We start from the raw sequence: 18,179 nt of genomic DNA, 5'->3' as shown, positions 1-18,179 counted from the left end.
ATTCATCTCGCGCTAGCTCTTTCCACTTGGAAATAAAAGCCATCGAGCACTACTTTTGTGTCATACTGTATTTTTCAACCTTGTATTTTAAAATAGAACAAAGTTTCAGTTTTTTTTCAATAGACGGCTCAGAATCGTTCAAAAATTCAAAATTCGTACAGTCACTAAATGTGGGGCATTTTCATGCCCGAAATCATAAGAGATAGGTCCGAGTGAGGAGGAGGACTAAAGAGGTGATTTAAATAATGGTAGGTATTTTTAGCAGTATGGCGTATGGGTATTTTGAGTTCATGAGTTGCATATTCAGTAGGTACTTTTGATTTGAAGGAATTCAGTGGATAAGAATAATAAAGAAATCAAGAACTAAGAACGTAAGAAGCTTCAAGTTGTTCGTCAGATTCTCTCGAGTTGAAATCATTGCTAAAGACTGAAATAACTGAAACGTTCAACATTACCCGAAACCAGCTAATAAAAAATAAACGATAACAATTTGATCGAATTTTTAATTTTTAAAAATCATGAACAGAGAACGAAAAATTGAAAATCCACTGCTTCAGAAGGAATACATAAATATCCTTACATTACTACGTAGGTAGGTAATTTTTTTAAAAACACAAACACATACGAACTATTCAAAATCTGGTAAGTTTGTAACAAATTAAATAGTGATAAGAAATTCATTTACGAATGAATAAAAAACAACAAGAAAAAATTCAAATTTTAGCGAAAAATAAAACGGCAATTTTCAGGCGAGAAATAATAAAATGATGCAAATTTTAGCTTTCTTCGAAGCAAATTAATTAAGTAAGCTGGAATTTTCTAAAAGCTCGAATGGACTTTCATTACGTACATACATAAGTTGTTCACAATGGTTACAATCAATTTAAAAAAATTACATCAAAAACGAACAAAAAATATATGATTGCTTAAAAATTAATATGCGATTAACATAAAAAAAAGAGAAAAAAAAGGTGAATAAAAATGCTCTATTATAAAAGATCCATGACTAGAACCGATTCCTGATAAATCATAAAATAAAAATCAAAACTTAAAAAAAATAATAATGCACTCGTCTATCACATTGCTAACTCAACAGGGGAAAAAATGGAACAATGTTTGTGACTAGAAAATGATTCTAAAATAAAATAAATAGGTAATAAAAATCAAACGCGAAATAAAAAAAAATAATCCTAGTGATATTCGTAACGGTTTAACAAAAATTGAATAATCTACCTCAAGGTGAACTTTTTCAACATCTAGTAATTGAACAAAAATAAAAATGGAATGTATTCGAAACATATTTTGAATTTTTGAAATGCACTATTGTACAAATAGCACGATCGTGAAACCGAAAAAAATAATAATAAAATAAAAATGCATATTGAGAAATTAGAAATGATCAACATCGCGATACGAATCCGAGCAAAAAAAGCTTCAGTTTTACGAAAAAATAAATCCTCAAAGCGGAGTATTCATTAAACGACTAGACCAATTATTCGAAACATTCGCTATCTACTACAAACATGAAAAAATTAGGTACAAATAAAATCAACAACAAAAAATAAAAATAGCACGCTAATTACATGTAAAATATTTACATTGATCGCGTCAACAATCAACATTGCATCGAGTCGATTCGTCTTCGTAATTTAAAACTCGATAACTCGATCGAATTTTTCATAATGGGTTCGAAAAACGAAATCAACAAATCAGATCAAAAATATCATCGTAAGAAATAATTTTCAATCAACTATTACTAAAACAAGTGACTAGAAAACAAATGAATTGGGTGCATTTCAACGTGAAAAATTGGGGGAAAATTGCTCTAATTTTTAATACTCTTCTTGAACGGAAGGTGAAGGTACAGACGATCGTAGAATGGAAGAAGGCGAACTAATAGAAGACGAACGTCTCTTCGTAGCTGTCCAGCTTTTACGCGAGTTTCGCGATACCGGTGAGATCGATGGCGACGATGATCCGAAAGAAGATACACTTCCAGCTGAATCAGACATCCAAGATCTATCGTAAGGTACCGGTCGTTTTCTAGCGCTGAAATTACACCACAACCATTACTAAATCTAATACCAAGCTTAATTATTACAGTTAGCAATCGCACGAATATCAACGCTGTAAGTTAATCTTGTTCAAAAATACGATTGATAGTTTAATATTGAACCCAAAACCGTTTAAATGTAAATAACAAACATGACCAGACACCAAATACATTAGAACCAATCACCTCACACAATTATATATTACTCATGAAAGCGTTAATCGTTTAATTCGATGTTAATTTTAAAAAGCTAAAAAAAATTATCGCACAAATTGTTTAGTATTTTTTCGATTAAAATTCTTATTCTAAGGGCTAGTATTACGACACTCCGTCAAAGCTCCGTCAACATTTGACGGACCGTTGAACAATAGTTAACCGGTGCTTCGACCTCGGTTAACGCTCTGTCAACGTTTGACGGAGAGTCGTAATACCAGCACTAAAGTTATTTAAACTGAACAAACCTGCATCAATAGAAATCATACCTGTTAGTATCTGTAAAACCTTTTCTAAATAAAATGAAAAAAAATACATAAAAGCGACAAATTCGAGGATAGATCATTCAACGTGCAAAAAATAATAAGCTTTGGAAAATAAAATTCTACGCAACTCAACTATTTACGATAATAATCATGCTTTTAAAAAAAGCTGTAAAAACTTACTTCTCGACGTTTCAGCTTCGTCTCGAAATTCGCAAAAATCGAAAAAAAAATCAACTCGAATACAAATAAATTATTTCTATATTTGAAAAAAATTACATTTTATGTAATATGCTCGATTTCGTAAAATAAAATCTTAAAATGAATTTTGAAATTTCTACACAAGTCGAAATATTCATTCACTCTTCTAAGATAACAACGAATAAAAAAATCGAGAAAATTATACGAATAGGATAATCTTGAAAAATTGATATTTCACTTACGAAATAACGAATAATAAATTACTTATTAATACAGTAATTATTAATTACCATAACGAAATAGTCCGAATAAAAAAATTACAGTGACAAAATTAAAAATTAAAATCTGATTTTTTTCTCTCTGGTTACGAATACTCGTCATTCGTACAAAGTATTAAAACACATTTCACCGACGATAATTCGACGATGCCGATGAACTGTCCGAGGAAGAAGACGATGACGATGAAGTTGACGAAGACGAATAACTTCTGGTACGTTTTTTGCTGTAAAATAAAGCGATAAAAAATATCTACGAAGCGAAAATAAAAAGTAAAGCCAAATATAACTGGGAAATAAATAATAATAATAAAAAAAATAGGTATTCAAAAAAGCTAAAACTTCACACAAAAATCTATGTATTGCGCAAAATAAACCACTCTTCGTTTCAAATACGCACGCAGTGTGACTAGAAAAAATAATTTCAAAAACTGAAAAAAATAATACGATCTTGCAACAAACATACTGCACTCTCACGTAAATATTTTTTGAACGAAACGAGAATACATTTTGGATGTGCTTGGGGCACTCTTTGATGCACTAAAATGAATTCTCAATATTCTACGATCTCGGTGATAATTATATTTATACTGATTACTAGTGCACTGGGCAAGGGCATATTGGGGTTAGAACATTACCTAGTGATGCGTCTTCTTTCTAGGAAACTAGGAGATCCTTTACGTCTAGGTATGGAAAAAGATCGCGATCTGCTGGTACGACTCGTTCGACTGGTGTAGCTATCGGAATCGCTGTCGCTGTCTGATGCGCTGCGAGATTTCTTATGTCGTTTACGCGTACGGCTAGCGGATCTGGAACGTGATCGACTCGAATCGGATGAACTATACGATCGTGATTTGTACGATTCGTCGGAACCGGAACGAGACCGACGGCCACGACGAGAGCTGCGACTTCGTGATTTATCGTCGTCTGAATCGCTGCTAGAAGATGATGAGCTGCTTGATCTGGAACTGTAACATGATAAATGAATAGGTTAGAAGATACGGTGATTTGCAAGTTTCTAACTGCCGAAGAGGTAGTCTTAATTAATTCTAAACAAAATGAATAAAATAATGACAGTCGTTATTTCTCATCACTCACTTGGGAATGTTTTTTCGCCCCCTTAATACATCATTAAGACTTTGAAATTGGAAGAGAGAATAATAAAGCAGGGCTTGTACTAAATTTTTTTTCAAAAAAAGTTACAAGACGAGAACAAAACATTTAAATATAGAAAAAAATCACAAAAAAACCAGAATATTTCAATTAAAAAATGTAAAAAAAAGCAACGATTTTTGGCAATTTATTTCAAAAAAGCGAGACTTAAAGCAATTCTCGGAAAAAAATGAACCTTTTTGCGTAGTAATATTTTAGTAAAAAAATGAGACGTTTTTTTTGACAATTTTTGGCATTTTTAAAAAAGAACAAGATTTTTTTGGCAATTTGGAAAAAAGCAAGTTTTTTTTGGAAATTACTGGAAAAAAAGTGGAATTTTTTTGCAATTTAATTTATTTTAAAAAAATGAGACTTCGGTAATTTTTGACATAAAAGTGAGAATTTTTGATAATTTCTGACAAAAAAGTGGATCTTTTGAACAATGTAAGGGAAAAAGTGAATCTTTACAACATTGTTTCGTAAAAAAAATTAGACTTTGACAATTTTTGGGTAAAAAGAGCAAGATTGTTTTTGAAGTTTGGTAAAAAGCAAGAACTTTAACCAATTAGGCAAAAAGCAAGACTTTTTGGAAATATGTAACTGGCAAAAAATTACCCTTTTTTGGAATTTTATTCGTGTCGAAAGAATGAAGAATTTTTTGCAACTTTTTGGTAAAACTATAATATTATCTAATTTTGAAAATGTCAAAATGCGAGACTTCAGGGCAATTTTTTGGGGAAAAATGAGACATTTGAAATTTTTTACAAACGAGCAACAATTTTCAACAAGAAACGACACTTTCTGGCAATTTTGACAAAAGTAGAGCTTTTTGCTATTTTTGGCAGAAAGCGAGACTTGAAAAGGCATTGTAACTTGTAACCATTTGGAAAAAGGATTTAAAAAAGGTGAATACTTTCGTAAATTATTCACTTGATATCATTCAACAACATTTTCAGAAATATGGTGAAGATTTGGAAAAATTGAATTTTTAAAAATTTTAAAAAAATTGACTTTAAAAACCAAAATTTTGAAAAATTAACCGAAAAGTAATCTTAGTAACTTTAAACTAGTAGGACTAGTACAAAACTTGTTATTTTAATAAAATTTCTTATACTTTTCATGCACTTTTGGCAAACTTTACAAAAATTTCATAATTTATTGAAATTTTCAGTGTTTTTAAAACTATTTATTGAAGTCTGGAAGAAGTTTCGACGGTTTTTTATGCAATTCTTGCTAAATTTTGTCAAATTTTACTGAAATTTAATCACTTTTTGGTCATTTTTAGCGTTGTTGATGCTTTATTCGAGTTCTGAACAGTCGTTGTAATAAAAATTCATACTTTTTCTCCTATATTTTGCTTCATTTTGGAAAAATTCCTTTTGTCTTATTTTGATTGATTCTTAAACTTTTTTTAAAATTTGAACAATGATTTAAACTTTTTTCAAGCAATTTTTGTCAAATTTTATGGAAGTTTCGTCACTTTTATGTTTTCGAGTAAGTACTCAATTTTAATAATGTTTTATACAATTCTGGCAGCGTTTTGTCAGAATTTACTGAAATTTATTCATCCTTTGATGATGTTCGATGCATTTTTTGAGCTTTTTTATATAATTCTAACATTTATTTTTGTATTTATGGCAAATTTTATTAAATTTTCATCATTTTTTGATAATTGCAAGCGTTTATAAGGCTATTATTGAAGTTTAGAAGAAGTTTCAACGACGTTTTGTGCAATTCTTGCTCAATTTTGCTAAATTTTATACAAATTTCACCACTTTTTGGCAATTTTTAAAGACTAATTTTGGACAAAAATTCAATTTGAGTTGTTGAAAAAAATCTTTCCAAAAACCGACATTTTTTCATCTTAGTTTCAAGTAATTTTTCATTACACAGGTATTAAAAAAAAAAAGGAGACAAAGAATTGATGAATTTTGTTTTTTTATTAAATTTTAATTGACGTGATCAAAAAATATTTGTCACTTCAATTTTTACGTAACTAGGATTTCATTTCATTTCATTTCTGGATTTTTTGAAAGGTATTTTTTTACCGAATTTTTTGGAAGTTTTTGACACCAACTTTAACGTCGTATTTATTGCCAAGCTATTCAAAAAGTCTCAATTCAAGTCAAACTCTCGAAAATATTCCCTGTTTTAGACTAAATTGTAAAAAGTCTCATTTTTGCCAAAATTTTCAAAAATCTCAAAGTAAAATTGAAAAAAATCAAAAAATCCTAATTTTTGTCAAAATTGTTGAAAATACATTTTTTTTTTTTGTAAAAATGTAGGTAAGTTTCAAAGAAACTAAGAATCTTTGAAATTTAAAATAACAAACACTTATTGACACATTTTGTATGAATTCTCATCTTTTTTTCAATAAGAAATAAAAATTAAGCAAAAAAAAAATCTTGAAAAAAAAATCTTGAAAAATTTGTTTGAAATTTAAGTTGGAGCTTTTGCATTGATGACGATGGGGGGGGGGGGAGAGGTACGTTTTCTAACACTATTTTCATCACTTTTCTCATAAAAAAATAATAATTCAAGAAAAACTATAAAAACTCGAGTATCGTGACTTTGTAAATCTGTAGAATAATAAGATATCGGTAGAAAGAAGAAGAGAGCGGAGAGGGGGAAGACTTCCCTTGAAATAAAACGATACGCATTTACGGCAAACTGGGTAGGCAACTTATTTCACATCATTTTTTTCATCAAGATAACGCGGTATTCAATCGTGTTTTCGAAATATCAGTACTTTTAAATTTTCCTACAAGGATCTGATTTATCAACTTTAAAATCAATTTAGCCATTATGAAAAAAAAACATGCTGCTCCTGCCCTTCCTTTCCATGAAGTATTGTTTTTCTTACGCGTATTTTCAAAAATCTGGTTTTCGGAGGTTTTTGAATCTCTTTTTAAAAAACGTTTTCGATTTGAACCACAATTTTTCGAACTTTAGAAGTCCTCTCTCTTCAAGTAAAATTAGTAAAATCCAAAATCCATTTTCAAAATCTGCTACCCCAGCACATTCTTGTAGATTTTAAATCAGCCAAAATCCAGATTCTCGATAATCTCTCAAAATGCGAGTAAAAAAACCAAACGTATCTATTCATTCTAGTCTAATAATTAACTATAAATAATCTACCAACGATTTCAAAACTCACCTTCGACTAGAATCTGAAGAAGACGAACTATCGCTATCGGACGAACTCGAGCTGGAGCGCTTTTTACGCCATCCTTTCGCTAATTTAATATTGGCTGCCATGAAACTCGTGAGTTGAGCTAGGGTTTTTTCATTGATGACAATATCACTGGTACGAGATTTAGTTTTTTCGTTTCCGTTGACGACGCGCGGTTTAATATCCGGCATCTGGATACTGCTCGTATTCGTACTAGTTGAACTTTTAACGTTTTCTTGCTTAATATCCTCTTCTTTAATTACTATTTGGTCGCCGGCGATAGGAGCCATATTGGCGACAGTGAGAGCAGAAGTTGGTACGACTTTAGCCTGAGTAGACGTAGAAGCCGGAGCAGGAATCGGGACCGGAACCGGAACAGGAGTCGGAGCTTTATCGGGTGGTAATGGAACGTCGTTTAACGAAATAGGTAACATATCGGTAACGGAGCTACGAGACGATTTATCGCTTTTGTCGACGACCCTGGAAATCTGAGTGGACACTTTGGGCGACGACGATTTACCCGCGTCTTTGGATCTGTCGTTGACGGCGGATTTTAATTTATTCAAAAATTCCGTTTCTTTTTTCAATTTACTCGCCGATTCGGTTGATGTTTGGGTAGTCGATGGGTACGGTGTAGCGCTGTAGGATGACTGTTTATCGTAACTCTTCGTCGATACTTTTTTATCTGCTAGAATATCCGAGTATCTTTCGGGGTGTTTTTCCATAGGCGAGTAACTCAACGACGACGAAGTGGAATCTTCTCGACTGACTTTATCGTTACTCGTAACACCGTTGTCGCTTCTACGATTCGACGATTTTGAATTGTTCTGAGTACTTTCATCTCGTTTATTCTGTTCTTCAATTGCAGTTTGTTTTCTTCGATCACCGGACAACGAACCGAGCGCTTTGAGTTTATTATATTTATTCAACGATTTAAATTTCGAGTCTTCGATTTTGCTGTTCATGTAGGTATCATCTTCGCTGGAGCTTTCGGCCGAATACCTCGTGCTGAGATTATTTTCTAATCTGACTGGTTTCTCGATCGGTTTATTATAATTACTACGTTGACTAATTTCGGAGGAATATTTCTTGGATTTTTTATCGCTATCTGTAACTCGATCGTCTAGATTATCTTTTTTACTGCTACGCGAATCCTTCGACGACGAGTATTTAGACGATCTATCGACGCCAGCTTCGTCGTCGCTGCTGACGGAATTTCGTCTGGGTTTCTCTTTCGTTTCGGGTTTCTTCTTCGACGAGCTGGCGGATGCTACGACCGATTTCACTTTAACCGTATCTTTGACAGCCTTGGGCGAATACGATCTTCGATTAGTATCGCTGGAAGAGTCGCGATTACGTGATTTCTTCGTTTGATCGGCGTATTTATAAGATCTACCGAATTTATCTTTGTTTCGTTGTTGTTGCAAATCGGATGACGAAGACGACCGACGACGTTTTCGTTCGGTATACGAGTCCATAGACGGCGAACGACGTCTCTTCGTTGGTGAAGATCGACGAACAAGTTCCGGAGAAGGTTCTTTCGATAAGCTGCGACGGTTTTTCTGTCGTCTCGCCGGAGATTTCTTTCTAGCGTCGCCGTTTTCTTTATCGTAACGACGAGTTTCGGCGCTAGGAGAACGCTGTCGTTTGCTGCGACGATTTTTATCCGGTGAAACGTCTTTCTCGTGGCGACGACTTTCGATGGGCGGAGATCCGCGTCGTTTACGAGATCGACTGTCTTCCGGCGAAGTATCTTTATCGTAACGTCGATTATCGACACCGGGCGAAGCGTTTCGTTTACGAGATCGAGTATCTTCGGGGGTAATATCTTTATCGTAACGTCGATTTTCGACACTAGGCGAAGCGTGTCGTTTACGAGATCGGCTGTCTTCAGGCGACGCGTCTTTTTCATATCGTCGTTTTTCTACACTCGGCGAACGGTGTCGTTTACGCGATCGACTGTCGTCTCTTTGCGGCGACGCGTTTTTATCGTAACGTCGATTCTCTGTACTCGGTGACGGCGAACGGTGTCGTTTACGTGATCTACTCTCGGCGTCTGCTGGCGAAGCGTCGCGTTTGTTTCGACGATGCGAAGAGCTACGATCGTACTCGTCGGGCGATGCTTCTTTTCGTTTATGCTTTTTCTCGGAGTCGTCTTTACTACGATGTTTCGAATCTTTATCACCTTTCGATTCGTCTTTCTTCTTTTTCTTCGATTTATGGCGCACATCTTCGCTGGGTGACAGGTCGCCTCGATCTTTTTTACTCTTCTTGGATTTCGAACGGGTCGGCGAACCGTCTTGTTTATTCTTTTTCTTATCGTGTTTCGACGACGACGATGAGGATTTTTTACGATGTTTTTCTTCTTTCGTTACCGACGACGTGCTTCGTGATCTGCGCAAAATAAGAAAAACAAACGATATCTATTAGTATTTACGATACGAGAAAGAGAAACGAAAAAATAACTCGTACAAAATATACGTATAATATAATAAGGTGCACATTCTACGCGAATTTTTTCCAACACTCGAACGTAATCAGTTCGAGTTTCCGTATTCAAAATTTACACAACAATAAGTACATAATAATTTCCCATCATTTTCTAACACGTTAAATTAAAAAAAAAATACAATCATCAACTTCCAGTTAGAAAATGACCCTTTTGTAATAAATAAAACTATATAGAAAATTACCAAACCAAATCCTCGCGTATAATCCTGTAAAATCAACACATAAAAAACGACCCGGTGTACGTAAAAATAGAAGTTGAACAAAAAAAAAACAACAAAAACAACAACATCAACAATAACAACAAATTACGAAACATCCCTCACATTATTACGAAACATTTTCTCAACCAAATCGTCTAGGATTTAGATTATTCTAAAAAGGTTGGTTTACACTTACCACAGATTAAATCCCAACAAATGTACTACTAGAAACAGAAACGATTGATGAATCGATCAGATAGATATACATTTTTATCAATGTTTCTTTCTTACTCGTGGTTTCAATTACATTTGTTTGTGTTTTATTTCCTCATTCATTTTTTTGTTTCGTTATAGAAAAAAAAAGAAGAAAAATTGCAACACGTAATCGTTTCATTTCGTTATTGAAAAATTAAAAAACCGAAAAAAATCAATATCTTTCTGTATCGTTCGCATTTTCTTTCTTTTTATTTACTAATGTATGAATTTTTTTTTTTTTTGAATGCAACCTACTGCTTTGATTTACAAGTAAGGAAAAATCACAGAGGATGAAATTTTATACCTTTTTTTATGCTTCTTTTTCTTTTTCTTCTTCACCTCGTCCGAAGCGGTTGATGATTTTCTGCAAAAAGAAAAAGGAAACAGGTTAAATAAATGAAAAATATTTTTTTGAAGAGACAGTATAAATCAAGAGCTCATTTGATTAAAAAAACAAAAAAATGCAGGGAGCAGCATAAAATATCAAAAAGTTTAAATTTTTTCGGAAAAAAGCGGTGCCAACTTCTGGTTTTCCCCTTCCCAAGTTGAAAAAAAATAAAAAGCAGTGGTAATTTTTTTCATGCTCAATTTTTTTGTCAAAATAGTTTTCCATTTTCAAATCAGAATTGCTCTGAATAGTCACATTTTCAAGATGAAATTTCAAAACGTTTTTTGGTTGAGGGGGGGGGGGTGGATGCGTTGTGTAGTGAGACAGCATTGTTCAGGGGTTGTGGAGTTTCTCCAGAAAATAAGATTACGTATTAAGAGCAATTTGACCCAAAAGTTGGTCATTTCAAAAAATTGTTGAAAATTTGATTTTTTCAATTTCTTATAGTCGGGGAGTCCGCTTAAGGATCTATTGCACCCCCCGTCGATCCTCCTCAATACGCTACGAAGTCGACTGCTGGTGGATTTCAAGTCGTTTTGGAGCCTCCAGCGACTTTTTGAAAGGTCGTACGCCGTTTTTTGGAATTTGGAAAACTGAAATTTCCAAAAAGTAGCTGGAAGCTTCAAAACCGTTTGCAACCACCAGCTTGCCAACTCCATTTGGTAAAATATTGCGGGAATTACAAGTTTCAAAAATCTACTACAAGCTCCAGTAATTTTCAAAAAGTCGCTGGAGGCTCCGAAATGACTTGAACCCACCTGAAGTCGTCTTCAGAGGGTGTTAAAATTGGAGTGTAGAGTAAATATCAGCTTTTCATCGTCATTTGATGAAATTTTGTGAAAATTTAAAGTTTCAGAAATCTGCTGGAGGCTCCAGGAATTTTCAAAAAGTAGCCGGAGGCTCCAAAACGACTTGAAATTTACCTGCAGTACTTCGTAGCGCATTGAAATTAGTTTGCAGAATAAATTTCAGCTTTCCAACTCCATTTTGATGAAATTTTGTGGAAATTTCGAGTTTTAAAAATCTGCTGGAGGCTCCAGAACTGTCCAAAACGGGTTGAAACAGTTTCCAATCGATTTGGCAGGTCGAAAATAGGGTATATCCCAAATTTCAGCTTTCTTGGTCAATTTGGTAAAATTTTGATTTTTCCCTCATTTTTGGCCTAAATTTGATATTCAAAAATTCACCAAAAATCGAAAAACGCAGTTTAGCACTTGAAATTTTGACAGGTGATTAAATTTTTGCCTGATCTTTCGATCTACCTTTGTACGGTTTAAAAAATTTCGTGCAAGTCCTATGTTGGAACGCAAAATTTGCGATTTCGGCTGACCTGTTAATCAAAACGGCCGCCATTTTGTAAGTAGGGCCACTTTTTTTTTTAGTACAAGGGCTAGAAATGTTCCTTAGGACTCTCCTTTTAAAAAAAAAGTTGTCCCGGAGGATCGACCGGGGGGGGGGGGTGCAATAGATCCTTAAGCGGGCTCCTCGACTATTAAACTTTTTAAAGCTCTCAACAGGAAGACCAACATGACTTTCTCGATAAGAGGGTTGTATAGAAAAATTATTACGAGATAATTGAAATTCTATGAACGTTAAAAAAATTTCAAATTTCAAAGGAATTTCGTTTTATTTATTTTTCAACATGGAAGAACTCTGTACAGAGACTCCAACTGCATATGGGGCACCAAGAGAACTTAATTTCTTGAAAACGGAGTTCTTCAAAATAATTCTGACGCAGAAATTGAGAAATTTCAATACATTTTTTCATATGTTTTTCAAATTTAGACTTGAAGGGCTCAGAGCACGACTTAATTTACATTTGGGGAGGGATAGGGAAAATTTTCAGTAATTTTCCCCTCATAAAATTCAACTATTTTAGTTTGAAAAAAATAATCAACGAATTTTAAAAGATAAAAAGAACCATACTACAGTTAATCTTGAAGTAAAAAGACCTATAAACATTTTTTAAAACTCTTTTTATACCCACCACAACTCAAACGGGGTGTAAATGCTTAAAATTCGGTATTTTCTAAATTCTAGAAGCATAATTTTTTCAAAATTTATCAAAAAATCGAAAGGAAACCGTAGTTAATTTTTTCCAAAATTTCATCACACCCTAAGGTGAACCCAAAGGTAAAAAAAAACTTTCTTAAAGGGGAATACAACAATCTTTTTAAAAAATTTACTGTAGAAAATACAAGCTTTCCTTCATTTTTTTCACTTCTAGTTCTAGAAAAACTTTAAGAATAATAAGAATTTTGATCAAAATTGAATCTCTGATTAGGTAATTTTTGGTCTGAAATCGAGTTGAATATTTTAAGGAAAAATCAGAAGTTGAGTACCTATTTATGTAATAAGAATTTGGAAAAAATTCATCATCATCATGGCTTTAAGATCCCATCAATATTCATAAGTTATTAAAAATATTCAAATTTAATATTCTTTTAAAAAATCCATCGAATTCATACCTGCTGTGTTTTTTGGATTTAGTCGACGTTTCGTCTTCTTTTTCGACTTTTTCAGCTTCTTCGTTCTCATCAGACGGCGGAGGAGATGGTATCAGGACGTATTTTTTAGTCGCCTCTAAAGCTGCCTTAGCAGCAGCTTCTCTAGTACGTCTCTCCGGATCAAAGCTACTGCCTTCGACGAAATACTCGGATATACCGAAAGCTTGCCTCAGTTGTTCATTTTTACGTTCTTGAGCTTGGGCTATTTCGTGAGTCTCTTTCACTCTGTAATCAGAAAACCCATTATTTATAGTAAAAACGTATCTTGTTAGCTGCTAAATATACTTTATAAAGCGATAACATTATGAACTTTAAATAATTAGTACGTATTACGTAAGCAGTTCAGTTTCACTCACCGAACTAAAGACTTGACGGTGGGTTGTTTGCGGTTCGTATCGTTCGAACCACCGACCAAACACATTTTAAAATTAGTCAAAGGAAGAGTATCGATACCAGTAGGAAGTATGATATGTGAATTTGTCATATATTGTTGGCAATTACAACAGATAACGGTTTGGTTGCAGTAATTATACGGATGTATTTGCGGTAAACGACGTTTTCGTCGTCTTTTTCTCTTTTTCTTGGTTACTTTTTCACATTTCGAGATCGCTACGATGCGGTTATTATTACTACGATTTATCTTCGTAACCCTAGGAGGATTTTTTTGATCACCGGTACCTTCGAAGACATTCATGGAAGACATGGCTCTGTGTAAGATTCGACGAAAGCCTAAATTATCCGAATATTTAGACGTATCTTGAGCGTGACGCATTTTAGATCAATATTTCACATCAAATATACAACGTATGGAAGACAACGAATTGATTTATCACAATTATTAAGGAAGACTACGATAATAACGACATGATTAAAAAAAAAATAATGGAAAAAAATTGGAAGACTTCGTGATTAAAATCACAATAAATTATTTTACGTTATACCATCGTCGATAAATTTAAAATACGTTGGAACGTATTTCCGAATCGCCATATTTCGAAATAATTAACAACTTGGAGCTTTCGCCATCGTGGGTCACGTTGTACGACGATTGACATCTTAAATCTCGATTAAATCGAGTTTCGCGAGTATTCATCATTCGCGACGCGATTAAGAATACTAAATTAAACGCGTACGATTTGGACGATCGATCGACTGGAGGACCAAAGAAGCATCGTCGCGGAAAACCATCGAGTAACACTCGTCTCGCGTTTCAAAGAGGAAAACAGAGATGCAATGAGAATCTCGTTTCACGAACGGACGCTTTCGAGGGGATACACATAGTGGAACTGAATCAAGCAATCTGAAATACGATTCGTCTTCGCGCTGCTTCTTAATTAATTAAAATTTTAGCTCGAATTTTATGGCTAATTATTCGTCGTAAATTGTCGATAATTTTGGTATCGAATTTCATCTCGAACATTATCACGTCGTGAATCACTTTATTCCAATTTATGACCAGAAATTCGATCTTGGTTCTAAATCAGCGATCTAGATAATTCTTCTATAAAAAATAATAAAATACTAAAAATGATTTCAATACAGTTCGATGAACTCAAATTAAAATATTTTATCCTCAATTCGAGAAGAAAATTGCTCAACTTAGACGCCTAATGTGGACCGAAAAACCACCCCTTTGTGTTACAACGTCAAATAGTCTAAAAGGAAAAATCGTGCGCGCGCATCAACCACCCACAGATCGATATCTTCGTACACGGTAATCCGATTTTCATCTCACGTCCACCTTCTGCACGAATATTCGTATTATTCGGGTAATATGTTATCAGTACACGTACTATACAAACACTTGCGCTCGATAAAAACAACCATTATTAAAAATTAATCCGAAAAAGTAATAAAAAAAAGCTTCTCCAAGACCAAATATCAAAAATTTTTGTTACATTTTACAAAATGTTACATCTTTCTTTACATATCTGTTCGAAGATACAGAGGAAGAAAATTAGACGAAAGAAATAAAAATTTCGATGTAAAAAATATTCTTGACTTTAGTTCAACTTTCAACACTTGCACTACAGTAAAAAAAAAAATACACGAATACGATTTTAATAGGTTAATAAACCGCGTCTTGCATATTAAGCCATAAAATAAAACGTACGTATCAACGAAATACATGAAAAGTAAAAAGTCTATCATGTAATGCACGTAGTTCACTTCAACATTCAATACAAAGTTAGAAAACAGGGCAAAAACTATTCCAAAATATTGCAGAATTTTTTCTACACAATTCCCGAAAATCAAAGATTACCAAAAAGCATACGTGGAGAAAAATGGCAGCACATAAATCGACGAAAATCTTACCTATTCAATTTCCACTGAAACGATATCCTCTTATTGAACATATTACCTCACCATGAATTCGATTGGAACACAATAATAAAACTTAACCATGAAAAATCAAGTAGTAATAATGAAAGTAATTACACAAGGAAACGAATGGAATGGCGGTTAACGAAAAACACATTTCTGAACGAGTTGCGTAGCGCAATTTTACTGAAAATTCAGGTGCAAATTTCACATACAGAAACACTGTAACGTTCACATACTGAACTACATAATAGCCGAAATAGTAATACATATATCGGGTAGAAGGAATAATGAAACCTTGAAACTGTAGGAAAATCTGTTTTCGCCATATTTTTCAATGTTTGTTCAACACTACGACAAGTATAAGACGATATGAATGATTTCATTCTCGGGTTAATTTCAGAACAGAGCATCGCTGTAGACTATTTCTATCGAAAATGGCACTAACTAAAGTTTTGCCATTGAGGAAATTGAAAAAAAAATTTGTAATTCCGAATAAAGTGGTCAATTTGAGTGTATTATTGTTGCAAAATTATATTATTACGTAATTTCGTCCAACTCTTACAAATGCTTAGTAGAATTTACACTTGGGTAAAACTAAGAAAAACTATTTTTTAAAAACGCTTACATTACTCGTCCATGTTCATCTCGTTGTTCCGATTTTTTACATTCTTTGAGTAAGTCATTCCTATACCCTGTGACTCTTTCGGCGATTTCGTCATTCGAATGTCTAAACAAGACAAACAGACAGTTGATTAGAAATATTGATTAACTGAAATCACGTACGTCAAGTAACTGATAAAAGTTACCCTTGATCTTCCAACGCTTGTTGAAATTCGATGCATTTTATTTCTATTTTACGTTTCCGGTCATGCTCTATGATTTCTGTATTCGGTTTCTTTATTGCTGGCGTGTTGACTTCATTTTTAAAAGTGTTTTTGTCCTTCGCTTTATACGCTGTGGCAAGATTTCGTTGAACGTAACCGTTTGTACCGGAACCTCGAGGGGTTGTAAGTCCGATACCATTATACATGATGAATTACTGAAAAAGAAAATAATGCACATTAACAATACTATATTCAATCGACGCTACAACTGAATGAGCGTTTATCGTGATAAGAAAGAGAAAAAAAGCACAAACATACAACAAGTTTGATTAAATTCTGGCGCATAAATTATGCGGAAAGATTACGAAAGAGTGATTTAATGAATTAAGTACATTTACTGATTGAAAATTTCAATCGTGTACATCAGGTGATAATTAATAAACCAACACTTACCTTTGCTAAAAATCGCGTCAGAGTAACACTTGCGAGAACTTCCTTACCACATTGTAATTACTGCATTTCTACAAATATCAACGTACACATTTAGAGCGACGAAAGACAACTTACAAAGTTGCAATTTGCCAATGAAATAATAATTAAAGTACTATAATGAGACGGCCATTCCAATTTTTCATTTTGATATGAAAAAGCACGGAGAATCGATAAGTGAACGAAAAGATTCTGATTGGAATTTGAACGATTTTGATCATTGCATAATATTTCGTGATCTCGCGTCAATATGAGAAATAACGTAATTACTACGTAATTTACGGTATTTTACCGTAATTTTTACTCAATAATGCTGCCTAAGTGGATTTTGTTGACAACAAACAAAATCAAACTTTCTGAAAGTTTTTCTATTCGAAGTTCTTCCGACGTCGTGTTCTAATCTAAAGTTTGAATTTGAAGTTTTATTCTTTATTTTGTGCCCAACTTTCAATTTATAAACGCGAATTCATGTGGTAAAGTGTGAAACGTTCAACTTGTCGCGATGGAAAGTTTAAAAAGTCGGCCCGTACCCAGAAAAACAATCAAGAAGAAAGTAGTCACCAGCGTTAAACCACCGAAAGTGCTAAAGATTAAAAAAATCGTCAAAGACAACAAAGAAATTAGAAAGATCGTGGTTCCAGCTCATCGTTACACACCGCTTCGTGAAAATTGGGTAAAAATTGTCAGCCCCGTGGTGGAACATCTAAAGCTTCAAATTCGTTTCAATCTGAAAACAAGATGTGTAGAACTACGACCAGATTCTGAAACCGATGACAGCAATTTACAAAAAGGCGCCGATTTCGTTCGAGCTTTCATTCTAGGTTTCGATGTTGAAGATGCGATGGCCCTATTACGACTAGAAAGTTTATTCATCGAGTCTTTCGAAGTGAAGGATGTAAAAACGTTGAAAAACCAACATTTATCTCGAGCAATTGGACGATTGGCTGGTAAAGGAGGACGAACCAAATTCACTATCGAAAATGTTACCAAGACTAGGATTGTACTTGCGGATTCAAAAATACATATTTTGGGATCGTTTCAAAATATACAAGTTGCAATGAGAGCTATTTGTAATCTTATTTTAGGTAGTCCCCCTTCGAAAGTTTATGGCCAGTTGCATAATATAGCGAATAAGATATCTGATCGTTTGTAATATTTTCGTTGATTTTATAAATAAAATTTTGTGTTTTTAAAGTATCGAATGTTTCTGATGATTGGTATTGTTTGATTGAATCGAAATCGGTTTGGGAGTATGAATATGAGAACTTAATATCTTGCAGATTACGGTGACTGCGGAATGAAGATTACAGAAGAGAAGGAATTCAATGAATTTTCTCGTTTTCTAACGATT

The 18,179-nt window shown here is 33.6% G+C and overlaps 2 protein-coding genes across 4 annotated transcripts; one reads left to right on the top strand and one right to left on the bottom strand.

Annotated features, from left to right (window-relative positions):
* Positions 1–483: 483 nt before the first annotated feature.
* Positions 484–16,997, bottom strand: LOC135831160 (serine/arginine repetitive matrix protein 1-like). 3 transcript variants are annotated; one of them, XM_065343446.1, is made up of 8 exons: positions 16,793–16,997; positions 16,322–16,554; positions 16,141–16,242; positions 13,152–13,415; positions 10,600–10,659; positions 7,315–9,723; positions 3,644–3,973; positions 484–2,049 (listed from the first exon to the last, which is right to left on the bottom strand). In XM_065343446.1, exons 2-8 carry the CDS (start codon positions 16,543–16,545, stop codon positions 1,833–1,835), a joined length of 3,606 nt encoding a protein of 1,201 aa, XP_065199518.1. In that variant the 5' UTR covers positions 16,546–16,554; positions 16,793–16,997; the 3' UTR covers positions 484–1,832. The 3 variants fall into 3 exon arrangements, with proteins under 3 accessions (XP_065199518.1, XP_065199517.1, XP_065199519.1); XM_065343445.1 differs by lacking the exons at positions 16,141–16,242; positions 16,322–16,554; positions 16,793–16,997 and adding an exon at positions 13,547–14,386; XM_065343447.1 differs by lacking the exons at positions 484–2,049; positions 16,141–16,242; positions 16,322–16,554; positions 16,793–16,997 and adding exons at positions 2,902–3,232; positions 13,547–14,384.
* A 184-nt stretch (positions 16,998–17,181) lies between these two features.
* Positions 17,182–18,025, top strand: l(1)G0004 (lethal (1) G0004). Its single transcript, XM_065343448.1, has one exon. It carries the CDS (start codon positions 17,331–17,333, stop codon positions 17,979–17,981), a length of 651 nt encoding a protein of 216 aa, XP_065199520.1. The 5' UTR covers positions 17,182–17,330; the 3' UTR covers positions 17,982–18,025.
* The last annotated feature ends 154 nt before the right edge of the window (positions 18,026–18,179 follow it).

Source organism: Planococcus citri, chromosome 1 (assembly GCF_950023065.1).
Source record: "Planococcus citri chromosome 1, ihPlaCitr1.1, whole genome shotgun sequence".
Lineage (NCBI taxonomy): Eukaryota > Metazoa > Arthropoda > Insecta > Hemiptera > Pseudococcidae > Planococcus > Planococcus citri.
Note: the sequence above shows the minus strand (reverse complement) of the source record. Positions and strands in the feature narration are given on the sequence as shown.

Bases quoted from the DNA above. Each gene is read 5' to 3' on its own strand.
- LOC135831160 (XM_065343445.1), bottom strand. From the start codon at position 13,962: ATGCGTCACGCTCAAGATACGTCTAAATATTCGGATAATTTAGGCTTT. The intron at 9,724-10,599 runs GTATAAAATTTC...TATTTTGCGCAG, and splicing joins AAAAAGAAGCATAAAAAAAG to ATCACGAAGCACGTCGTCGG. The intron at 3,974-7,314 runs GTGAGTTTTGAA...ATCATGTTACAG, and splicing joins TCTTCAGATTCTAGTCGAAG to TTCCAGATCAAGCAGCTCAT.